The sequence below is a fragment of the Hemitrygon akajei genome, chromosome 9 (assembly GCF_048418815.1).
Source record: "Hemitrygon akajei chromosome 9, sHemAka1.3, whole genome shotgun sequence".
Classification (NCBI taxonomy): Eukaryota; Metazoa; Chordata; class Chondrichthyes; order Myliobatiformes; family Dasyatidae; genus Hemitrygon; species Hemitrygon akajei.
Genome location: NC_133132.1, coordinates 158,314,087 through 158,327,048, shown reverse-complemented (window position 1 = coordinate 158,327,048; position 12,962 = coordinate 158,314,087). Strand labels below are relative to the sequence as shown.

Here is a 12,962-nt window from a genome sequence, read left to right as displayed (position 1 = left end):
ATTTCCTCCTCCCCCCACTACTTTCAAATTTCTTAGTATCTCTCCTTTCAGTTAGTCCTGACGAAGGGTCTCGGCCCGAAACGTCGACAGTGCTTCTCCTTATAGATGCTGTCTGGCCTGCTGTGTTCCACCAACATTTTGTGTGTGTTGTTTGAATCCTCGTGTGTTGAGTTAAGAAACTGCATGGGTAAAAGATCCTTGATGGCAGTTATATACTGGCCTCCCAACAGTAGGTGGGATGCGAACCACAAATTACAGCAGGAAATATAAATGGCATGTCAAAAGGGCAATGTTATGCTAGTCATGGGAGATTTTAACATGCAGGTCGATTGGGAAAATCAGCTTGGTAATGAATCTCAAAAGAGTGAGTTTGTTGAATGCCTACGAGATGGCATTTTAGAGCAGATTGTTATTGAGCCTTCTAGGGGATCAGCTATACTGGATACAGGGTTATGTTATGAACCAGAGGCGATTAGGAAACTTAAGGTAAAAGAGCCCTTGGGAGCCAGTGATCACAGTATGATTGAGTTCAACTTGAAATTTAATAAGGAGGAAATAAAGTCTGATGTAGCAGTATTTGAATGGAGTAAAGGAAATTACAATGGTATGAGAGACAAATTGGCCAAACGTTAGGGGGAGAGAAGGCTAGAGAATGGAGTTGAGGAGGGGAAAGAAGGATCAGCCATGTTTAAATGTCAGAGCAAACTTGATGGGCCAAATGGCCTAATTCTGCTCCTATGTCCTATGGTCTTCATCTTCTCTAATGAAAAATCTTCAACCTAAAACATCTGTTCCTCCTTATACAGATGCAGCCTGAGATGCTGAATATGGTCACACATTTTGTATATATTTCAGACTCTGGTATCTTCAGTTTTATTTTTGATTATATTGTCATGGTTTAAGCAATACCTTCAAAATACACACAAAATGCTGGAGGAACTCAACAGGCCAGGCAGCATTTAGGAAAAGAGTACAGTCGACATTTCCGACTGAAACCCTTCGGCAGGACTGGAGGAAAAAATAGATAGTATTTAATCACTATAAATGAAAAATTAACTCTGAAAGAATCATCTCGTGTATAGACTTTCAAACATAACCCACTGACAAAGCATTCAACCTGGTCAGCTCTGCAGAACATTCTAACATACAGGAACTGGAATACATAGTTGCCTCACAATCTGATGAAGTAACAACTTGATCCAGCCATGTTCAGAGTCACATCTGGTCATGAATTCCAATTTTATTTTCCCCCCAGTCGAGGGTTCAGTCCTTCCTCGAAATACCCACTACCAGAATAACAACAGTAGTGCTTTCACTCAGGGAAGTAATGTTCTGTAAACCCTCAACATAGACTCAAACCAAAAAAAGAGCAAGGAAACCTTCATTCAGATATTTATCACGATCTTAAATTTAAAGACCAGTGTCTGTGGATATCAATGATGCATATTAGAGGACTAGCTATTTTAAAAAGCCACATGGCTGAAAAATGGATTCAATGATTTAACGTTGGAGCAAAGCCATAGGCTGGTTATCAAGTAGCTTAACTTCAGTTCAGCAAGAAACAGAAGCACTCAAAGTGTATGACCCTAGCAACAAATGTAAGACATTTTCACTGAAAATACACTTTGCATTCCTTTTCACATAACATACTGAAGCAATATTACTGAGATGAAAATAACAATCCATATCATTAAGTGATGCCCTGTAAGAATTCACAATGTTAGCAATACACAAAAGCTTTTTTCTCAAATTTTGAAAATATTTTCACCACTATCATTAACAATGATAACATGGGCTTAAACAGTCCCAAACTGAACTAGGAAGTGATACGGCAAAGTACGCAGAAATGTGATTTTGCCACGATAGGGTAAATGTAAATCTAAGCTTTAATTACACTGGACAAATTACAAAGTAATCTGGACGATCGGGAAAGTAGGCCAAGGCTAAGCAAGCAATGTGTTATTCCGCAGTACGTATTTAAAAACCACCTACAGATTTTTAAAAAAAACAACTTTGTTAACCTTCTGCCGTGTCTTGTACGCATTGTTCCCCAGCTCAAAAAAAAAGTGTAAAAGCTGCTACTATGTACTACACGGCGGAATTCTACCAAGTCTGTAAACGAAAGCTGAGACCGTCCTGTTCTCAAGACAATTTCAACCTGTCCCACTGCACACCGCACATAGAAATGACTTCAGGCGAGTTTACAAATTTCGCCTGTCATTTCAGGTTAAATAAGTCGGGCAAATGTTAACAAAGGTAACAAAGCACCCATGTAAATGCAGATCGTCTTAGTTTGCACTGCCAAAGGTCTGTACGCACTGTTCCCCAGCTCAAAATTCCTGTCCCTGAATATATCTACCTTCCCAGTAGGTTCCCGTTAACCTCTTCCACCCAGGGCTGCAGCGAATGCCCGAGTTGCAAATGGGTCCCTACCTGGTGCACATCCCTCGGTCCCAGCAATGGTAACCATGGAAACGCCTCCCGACGCTTAGCTTATCACCGAAGTTTCAGAGGAACCCATGCAGGGTATTAAGGCAAACTTTGGCCAAAATAAAGAGGAACCTGGATAGTTTTTTAAATTATTTTCGCCGCCGTTGTAGCAGTAATGGTGTTTATCAACCGCCCAGGTAACAGCTCACTCGTCACCAAACTTCAAACCAGCGCCGAGCCGAGACAAGATGGCGACAGCTCACCGGGTAAGGCGCGTGCGCAGAACCGAGCCGCCGTCGCTCGATGCGCATGCGCATTGATGGAGAGAAAGTACGGAATAGATTGGCAGCACTAGAGCTTTTCCTACATGCGGACTCTTCAGTGATTAACATGGGTTGTGTTTCAACGTGGGTTTTAAAGTCTTTAATTTACCATACAGTAAATTACAGTATACGGAATTCAGCGGCTGAGGCAACATCTGTGGAGAAAGAAATACAAGTCGTAGACCCCGCGTTAGAGCTTGAAGAGGGGTTTCGGCAAAATAAAATGACAAGAGTTTCAAATGCTGTAATTGGACGGCTCTCGCTGCTAACGCTAATAAAACCGCGCTCTTCGTGGCGAAAATTTCCTTTGCAACACCAATTACTGTCAGTTGTTAGTTCAAGGAAATCCCAGTGGCTGTAATGTCTCAACTACAACAGAAAACGCAGAGGCGAGGAACTAATTCCTTTCAGTGAATGTTTTAAAACATTTTGCAGACTGTCTTAGAAGATGGCACAGAATGAAAGAAAAATTAAAAATAAGGTAATTAAAATATGTTGTACCAACCTTATAATCTGATTTACCTATTACCGGTTATGCCGCTGAACACCCAGGGCAGGAATAAAGTTTTCAGTCTGTCTGTCCTTGGCCACTCAGATGTACATAGAAGGATTCTTCATTGCTGTTTCCATAATAATTTTGTTTTAATAGACAGGGCGATTAGCCCTGAACTGACTCCACCCAGAACCTGGAGGACCAGGCTTCCTTTCAGTAGACAGATGACAGACTGTTACAAGAAGCATAATGTTGTTATAGCAGATGATTTTAATTTACCACATATTGAATGGGACTCCCATACTGTAAAAGGACTAGATGGGATAGAGTTTGTGAAATGTGTTCAGGAAAGTTCCTTAATCAGTACGTAGAAGTCCCGACGCGAGAATGTGCGATACTTGATCTGCTACTAGGGAATGAGACCGGGCAGGTGACAGAAGTTTCTTTAAGGGAACTCTTCGTATCTAGTGATCACAATGCCATTAGTTTCAAAGTAAATATGCAAAAAGATAGGTCTGGTCCGCGGGCCGAGATTCTAAGTTGGAGAAAAGCCAATGGTATCAGAAATGAACTGGCAAGTGTCCATTGGGATACTGTACAACCATATCTATCTGTGACTCCACTTTCGCCGAATGATGGACCTGGGTGCCCAGATCCCTTTGTTCTACCACGTTCCTCAGTGCCCTACCGTTCACTGTGGAAGGGAACCTTGGTTTTCAAGAAATATTGAGACACTTGTTTAAATAAACAAGGAGTGCCTAGGCAGGAAGGAAAAATGAGGTGCTTATGAAGTATAAGAAATGCAAGAGTACACTTTAAGAAAGAAATCAGGAGGGCTAAAAGAAGGCATGAGGTTGACCTAGAAGGCAAGTTTGAAGGAGAATTCAAACAGGTTCTACAGATACTGTATACTTTGGTGGCAAGAACAGGAAGGCAGATTACTATCTGAATGGTGTCAAGTTAGGAAAAGGGGAAGTACAATGAGATCTAGGTGTCCTTGTTCATCAGTCACCGAAAATAAGCATGCAGGTATAGCAGGCAGTGAAGAAAGCTAATGGCATGTTGGCCTCCATAACAAGGGGAGTTGAGTATAGGAGCAAAGAGATCCTTCTGCAGTTGTTCAGGGCCCTGATGAGACCACACCTGGAGTATTGTGTTCAATTTTGTTCTCCAAATTTGAGGAAGGACATTCTTGCTATTGAGGGAGTGCAGCGTAGGTTCATGAGGTTGATTCCCAGGATGGCGGGACTGTCATATGTTGAAAGATTGGAGTGACTGACCTTGTATACACTGGAATTTAGAAGGATGAGAGAGGATCTGATTGAAACATATAAGATTATTAAGGGATTGGACACGCTAGAGGCAGGAAACATGTTCCCAATTTTGGGGGAGTCCAGAACCAGAGACCACAGTTTAAGAATAAGGGGTAAGCCATTTAGAACAGAGTTAAGGAAACACTTTTTCACCCAGAGAGTTGTAGATCTATGGAACGCTCTGCCTCAGAACGCAGTGGAGACCAATTCTCTGGATGCTTTCAAGAAAGAGTTAGATAGAGCTCTTAAAGATAGCGGAGTCAAGGCAGGAACGGGGTATTGATTGTGGATGATCAGCCATGATCACATTGAATGGTGGTGCTGGCTCGAAGGGCCGAATGGCTTACTCCTGCGCCTATTGTCTATTAGGAGCAAAAGGATTGTAAGGGTCAAAATTGATCCTCAGGAAGATCAAAATGGTAATCCATGTATGGAGCCAAAAGAGATCTTAACTAAGTATTTTGCATTCGTATTTACTTAGGAGACAGACACAGAGTCTGTAGCAGTGAGGCAAAGTGGCATCAAATTCATGGACCCTATACAAATTACAGAGAAGGAGGTGTTTGCCATCCCGAGACAAATCAGGGTGGATGAATCCCCAGGGCCTGACAAGCAGTTCCCTCTGACCCTACAGGAGGCAAGTGCAGAAATATTTAAATCACCCTTTGCAACAGGAGATGTACCAGAGGATTAGAAGATAGCAAATGTTGTTTCACTGTTTAGGAAAGGTTCTAAACATAAATCAGGAAATCATAGGCTGGTTAGTCTGACATCAGTAGTCGTAAAGTTATTGGAAGGTATTCTAAGGCATGGGATATACATGTATTTGGTTAGACATGCATTGGTTAAGGATAGTCAGCACAGCTTTGTGTATTGTAGGTCATACCTAACCAATTTATAGTTTTTTGAGGAAGTTACCAGGAAAGTGGATGAAGGTAAGGCAATGAATATTGTCCACATGGATTTTAGCAAGGCATTTAACTAAGTCCCGCTTGGGAGGTTGGTCAAGAAGGATCAGCTGCTCGGCATTCAGGATGAGGTAGTCAGTTGGATTAGACATTGACTTTGTGGGTGAAACCAGAGAGTGGTAGTAGATTGTAGCCTCTGTGCCGGGAGGTGTGTACTGCTGGGATCAGTGGTGGGTCTGTTGTTGTTTGTCATCTATATCAATGATCTGGATCAGCAAATTTGTGGATGACACCAAGATTGGCGGTACAGTAGACAGTGAGGAAGGCTATCATGACTTGCAAAGGGATCTAGATTACCTGGAAAAATGGGCTGAAAAATGGTAGATGGAACAATGCAGGCAAGTGTAAGGTGTTGTACGAAGTGTACTTTGGTGGAACCAACCAGGATAGGTCTTACACAGAGAGCAGTTGGACACTGAGGAATGTGGTTGATGCACCATCAATAACTCACTCTGAGACGTAAGAAGAGAGTTATCGGCTTTTATTGACTGGAAGAATGAACAACCCAACATCCTGGAGAATGAGGGCCAGCCTCAGGCCTCATTCGCCTTTATACAGGGGTTTGTGGGAGGAGCCACAGGAGCAGTCAGCAGGGGTCTGTTGGGAGCAAACCACTCTGGTATATGTAGTTCACCACATTGGTAGAACAAATGGATCTGGAAACACGGGTCCATCATTTGATGAAAGTGGAGTCACAGATAGATACGGTTGTAAAGAAAGCTTTCAGCACATTGGCCTTCATAAATCAAGTTATTGAGTACAGGAGATGAGATGTTATGTTGACTTTGTATAAGAAGTTAGTGAGGTCTAATTTGTAATATTGTGTGCAGTTTTGGTCATCTACCTGCAGGAATGATGTAAATATGGTTGAAAGTGTACAGGGAAAATTTACAAGGATGTTGCCGGGTCTGGAGGACCTGAGTTATAAGGAAAGATTGAATAAGTTAAGACTTTATTCCTTAGAATGTAGAAGATTGAGAGGAGATTCAATAGAGGTATACCTCTATTATGAAGGGTATATATAGGGTAAATGTAAGCAGCTTTTTCCACTGAGGTTAGGTGGGACTACAACCAGAGGTCATGGGTAAGGATGAAATGTGAAAAGTTTAAGGGGAACATAAGGGGAAACTTCTTCACTCAGAGGGTCATGAGAGTGTGGAACAAGTTACCAGCACAAGTGGTGAATGTGAGCTTGATTTCAAGATTTCAGCGAAGTTTGGATAGGGACGTGGATGATAGGGATATGGAGGGCTATGGTCCCGGCGCAGGTCGATGGGAGTAGGTAGTTTAAATGGTTTTGGCATGGACTATATTGGCCAAAAGGCCTGTTTCTGTGCTGTACTTTTTATGACTCTATGACCAGTGGACCATTCTTAGTCTGGCCTCTACCTTTTGACCTGTTTGGCATACGTGACCCTACTAAAAGTAAAAGTAAAAGCCCTGACTCCAACCAACATAGCTCTCTGGGTCACTGAGGCACATAAGCCTCCAAACCACATCAAGACTAATCCAAAATCAAAACAAAACAATTGCCGCTAGCCTGCGATTGCTACATGGCTGTTATTCTTGAATGACGCACCCTCAGCTCCAATGAAACGATTGCTCCAAAGAGTCGAATCCTACATTCCAGCCTCTGAATTATTATACTGTAATAATTACAACTACATGCTAGTAAGAGACAGGAGCCATGAAATCTCAACATTTACACAAATGTCCGCTTGTGGTAAGCAGCCTGTCCTGAATTGTGATCTTCTTCTGCCAAACCAAATTGTCCGTCTTGACTGCGTTCAGGAAAAATCTGTCTTGAATTGCTGCTGCCAAAACTCATTCAAATGCAAAACAGAAATCCCTGTTAAAACACAAAAATACAACTGCAGATGCTGTGGATCAAAGAATACATGGAAGAACTCAGCAGGTCAGGCAGCATCCGTGAGAAAAGAGTAGCCAACATTTCGGGCCGAGACCCTTCATCAGGAATGGGGGGGAAGAGAGGGCCGAAGCCCAGTAATAGAGATAGGGGGAGGGGGTAGGGCCTAGAGGTGCCAGGTGGAAAACCAATCAGAGGAAAGATAAAGCGGGGAGAAGATAAGCATGAAAGAACTGTAGAGATAAAGAAGCAGAAAGTTGAAAGGGGAGAGAGGCAGAGAGGGATCTGGGCTAGGGGAAGGGGGAGGGGGAGGGAATTACTGGAAATTGGAGAATTCAATATAAACATGCTTCAGGTGAGACCATGAGATCATTCCTGAAGATCTTCCTGGTAAGGAATGTTCCCTTTGTGGACAGGCATATGTTCCTGTGTATAAATGTTAGGCAGTTTACAACAGTTTTCTCTATCTAAGCCAGAGTTTCTCAATGGGTGTTCCACGAGAGATCATGATTTAAAAAAAATAAGCATTGGTTTTTGAACTATGCATGATACTAGCACTAGCAATAGCAATGGTGGACAGTGAACGAGCAGCCCCATTAGCAATCTCATTAGAGGTCTCTCAGCCCAGTATGGTAGTGCACTATAGGACTGTGTTTATTTGGTTGAGTCCACTCTCAGCTTTTGGGGAGGCCATTGATAATTGGTGAGTGCTGTATTGCACTTAGGGGAGGACGGTAGATTGTTGGGGAGTGTGAAGTGCCTTTTCCAAGCATTGTATGGACCCACCCATCTTGGGCTGTAACATCAGCCTCTCTCTCCTGAATTACCTCCCCAAATTTCCCCTTATGCTCTGTTGACAGACTTATGGGAGTGAACAAAATCTACTGGTGTAGTAGTAGAAAATTGGAGCATCCAAAATTATAATGGGTAAAATGCTAGGACAAGATGTAGTACGAGAAATTGAAAAGGTTTCACTCTCAAACAGTACAAGTTGACCTATTGATTAGATGTCACAAGATGCTGAAGAGGATTTATGTGATAAACTGAAAAATGTTAGGTTCTCTAACCAGGTTGATGAGTCAACAGATTTCACCAATAAATGTCATGTTGTAGCTAAGATTTGTAAATGATGGCAAATTCAAGAAAACTTTTTCTGTTGCAAAGAGCTGCTGGAAATAAGCAAAGATGAAAATATATTTAATGTTCTGTCTTCACATCTGGAAACAAAAGGTCTGTCTTGGAGGAACTGTGTTGGCATCTGAACTGATGGTGCCTTATCAATCTTCTGCTCCATGAAAGGATTTGTTTCTCTTGTAAAAAAAATCCTGGCATTGTCACATCACACTGCTTTCTTCACAGAGAGGTGCTGATGCCAATAACTCTTGGAGGTGAAATGAAAAAAGTTCTGGCTGATACTACAAAAATGGTTAACTTCATTAAACAAGACCAGTTCACTAGAGAATGATTAAATAACTGTGAAAACTGGGGTAAGGAGCACAGTAATCTCCTGCTCCACACAGAAATTCAGTGGTTTAGCAGATGAGTTCTCAACAGGGTGTTTGAGCTGTAAAGTGAATTGCCGCAGTACTTTCAAGGAAACAGTAGGCCAGATGTTGCTGAGTCCTTTGAAGATGAAGAATTGCTGCAGAAACTAGCCTACTGAGCAGACAGTTTTCATCGTATAAACCAATTGAACAAGTCTCTGCAAGGCCCTGGAGAAAATGTTTTGATTTCAAGTGACATGATTCTTGGATTTAAAAGGAAATTGAATCTTTGGAAAAATCATGTTGTAAAAGGAAATTTTGAAATGTTTCCACTGCTGCTTGGGCTTGAAAGTGAGGAAGGATATCAGAAAGTCTTGAGTCTTATTGAAAGCCAGAAGAACTGCAGTATAAATTGAACAGTATTTTTCCTTCCTTTCAACATGTGTATGACTGGGTGAGGGACCCTTTTTCTTAATCTTCTGCTCAGCCTGAGAACATACATGACTTTGAGAGAAGAGGAAAAACTTTGTGAGCTGTAGTTTGATTGGGCACTCAAGATTAGATTTACTGAACAGCCCCTGGACAAGTTCTGGATTTCAACTTCTTATGTGTGTAAGCAAGCTTTTTCTTGCTTAACAAGCATCAAGAGCAAGGATAGAAATCATCTCATTTCAATTGAAGTTGAAATCCATATGCTCTTATCTCAAGTTCGACCCAGAATTGAGGATTTGTGCAGCAAAAGGCAAGGTTTACATACTAGGCCTATATTTGAGTCTGATCATATCACTTAGTAAGAAAATGTTTTTTCAAAATCATCAAAATCATCAAAATTTCAAAGTATAAAATTGCATCTTAGGCTATATTTTTATTCATATTGCTTTGGCTTAAGGTTTTTAGTAGCTTTACTATTTAACGTTATCTATGAATTTTCATGTTGTAAATAGCATTAATTAAAATCAATTTACAACCTTCATTTAAATTAAATCTACCAAACCTACCTTTGGAAAAATTAAATTCCATTTTGGCTTAAGCCAGTTATTTAACAGAAAATTATTATGTTTGCCTTAAGAGTTTTTAAAATTTATGAAAGGGAAAGAAGAGATTAATTTCAAGAAGGTTAAACTAAGCTTACCTGTCTGCTTTTCAAGAAAAGTTAGCTAAAAATTCATTCTCTAGTCAAAAGAGCATTTTTGGATTATTATATCTACAACTTACTGATCACACTAATGTACCATGAGCTGCGGTTCCCTGAGACCTGAAAATTATTTCAAGGGCTCCTCCAGGGCAAAAAGGTTGAGAAAGGCTGTTCTAAGCTTACCACTTCCAATCTTAAAACAGAGTAGCTACTCACAACCCATGGTGCGTAAGAGAATGTGTCCTTTTCCTGTCTGGTTGAGCTTGTTCATGAGGCTCTCTGTATAGAACTCTGCTGTTTTTTTTTGATCTAGGAAAGTATAAGTAACCACTGATTTAGAAACATAGAAAACCTACAGCACAATTCAAACCTTTTGGCCCACAAAGCTGTGCCGAACATGTCCTTAACTTAGAAGTTACCTAGGGTTATCCATAGTCCTCTATTTTTCTGAGCTCCATGTACCTGTCCAGGAGTCTCTTAAAAGACCCTATCATATCTGCCTCTACCGCCTTCACCAACAGCCCTTTTCACACACTCACCACTCTTTGTGTAAAAAACTTACCCTTGGCATCTCCTCTGTACCTACTTCCAAGCACCTTAAAACGATGCCCTCTCGTGCTAGCCATTTCAGCCCTGGAAAAAAGCCTCTGGCTATCCACACGATCAATGTCTCATCATCTTGTACACCTCTATCAGGTCACCTCTCATCCTCTGTTGCTCCAAGGAAAAAAGGTTGAGTTCAATCAAGTAATTTTCTTAAGACATGCTCCCCAATCCAGGCAATATCCTTGTAAATGTCCTCTGCACCCTTTCTGTGGTTGCCACGTCCTTCCTGTAGTGAGGCAACCAGAACTGAGCACAGTACTCCAAGTGGGGTCTGACCAGGGTCCTGTATACTGTAGCTGCAACGTTACCTCTCGGCTCTTAAACTCGATCCCAGGATTGATCAAGGCCAATGCACCGTATGCCTTCTTAACCACAGAGTCAACCCGCACAGCAGTTTTGCGTGTCCTATGGACTCGGACCCCAAGATCTCTCTGATCCTCCACACTGCCAAGAGTCTTACCATTAATGCTATATCCTGCCATCATATTTGACCTACCAAAATGAACCACCTCACACTTACCTGGGTTGAACCCCATCTACCACTTCTCAGCCTAGTTTTGCATCCTATCAATGTCCCACTGTAACCTCTGACAGCCCTCCACACTATCCACAACACCTCCAACCTTTGTGTCATCAGCAAATTTACTAACCCATCCTTCCACTTCTTCATCCAGGTCATTTATAAAAATCACGAAGAATAAGGGTCCCAGAACAGATAACACCACTAGTGACAGACCTCCATGCTGTCTACAACCACTCTTTGCAAGCCAGTTCTGGATCTACAAAGCAATGTCCCCTTGTATCCAATGCCTCCTTACTTTCTCAATAAGCCTTGCGTGGGGTACCTTGTCAAATGCCTTACTGAAATCCATATACACTACATCTACTGATCTACCTTCATCAATGTGTTTAGTCACATCCTTAAAAAATTTTAATCAGGCTCGTAAGGCACGACCTGCCTTTCACAAAACCATGCTGACTATTTCTAATCATATTATGCCTCTCCAAATATTCATAAATCCAGCCTTTCAGGATCTTCTCCATCAACTTACCAACCACTGAGGTAAGTATATGCAGTTCTGAACATTAGTCGCACCATGCTCAACCTTTTGATTCCTGACTTTGCCTGAGGTCTTAACAAGATCTGTCTCCATAATCTCTCCACTATCTGTTCTAGCACTCTAGTTCCCATCCCCCTGCAAATCTAGTTAACCACCACCCATCCCCCCCAACCCCGTGCAGCACTAGCAAACCTTACCATTAGGATATTACACCCCTCCAGTTCAGGTGCAAACTGCCACTTCTATATAGGTCTCATCTTCCCTAGAAGAGAGCCCAGTGATCCAAATGTTTTATGTCCTCCCTCCTACATCAATTTCTTAGCTGTAAACTGTATGATCTTCCTTTTTCTGAGCTCACTAGCATCCTCAGGTAGCAATCCTGAGATCACAACTTAGCACCTAACTCCCTGAACTCACTTTGCAGAACCTTCCTACCTATGAAATTAGTACCTACCTGGACCACACCATCTGGCTGCTCAAGTTCCCACTTAAAAATCCTAAGGACTCAATCCAAGATAGCATGGACCCTGGCACCTGGGAGGCAACATACCATCCAGGAAACTCATTCTTGTTCACAGAACCTCCTTTATGTTCCCCAACTAATGAATACCCTATCACCACAGCTCACCTCTTCACCCCACCTTCCCTTCAGAGTCACATATCCAGACTCAGTGCCAGAGACCCTGTGACTTTCCTCCGTTAGGTCATTCCCCCCCCCCCCCCCAACAGTATCCAAAATGGTTTACCTGTTGTCAAGAGGGATCACCACAGGGATATTCTGCACTGGCTGCTTAACCCATTTCCTGCTCCTGACTGTCATGCAATTTCCCGTGTCTTGAACCTTAGGTGTAATTACCACTCTATATGTCCTATCTATCACCCCCCTGAGCCTTCCAATTGATCCAGTGTTCATCCAGTGCTATCTGTCTTATTCCTCTTCTTAGACTTCACCTGAAATGGATCTGTAGGAAGTTCACAATCATGATCACCAACCCCCGTAAGACCATTACCTTCACTGCAATCTGCAGCCTATGGAATTACATCAATGATCCTCAGATCTCACGATCAATGACTGAATGCAGAGCATTGTGGAGCAGTTAAGCGCAGCACCTTTAAAAGTGAATGCCATAGCCAGAAACACGGCAGGAAAGGCAGAAATCAAACCAGGCTGACACACCGAGTAATGAGGCCTCCTCTACCCAGGATCATGTTGGCGAATATAGTGTTACTGGAAAATAAGATTGACGATCCCAGGACAAGGCTGCTGTATCAGAGGCAGATC

The 12,962-nt window shown here is 42.1% G+C and overlaps 1 protein-coding gene across 3 annotated transcripts in view; it reads right to left on the bottom strand.

Annotated features, from left to right (window-relative positions):
• Positions 1–2,670, bottom strand: part of tbc1d32 (TBC1 domain family, member 32) — a 220,380-nt gene extending 217,710 nt beyond the window's left edge. For 2 of the 3 annotated variants that reach the window (XM_073057379.1, XM_073057381.1), the window contains exon 1: positions 2,434–2,670. In XM_073057379.1, coding sequence (XP_072913480.1) covers positions 2,434–2,444 — 11 coding nt within the window. In that variant the 5' untranslated portion in view covers positions 2,445–2,670. Of the gene's footprint in view, positions 1–2,359; positions 2,410–2,433 lie in introns of those variants that run through there. The other variant, XM_073057380.1, reaches the window with a different exon arrangement.
• Between the last annotated feature and the right edge of the window lie 10,292 nt (positions 2,671–12,962).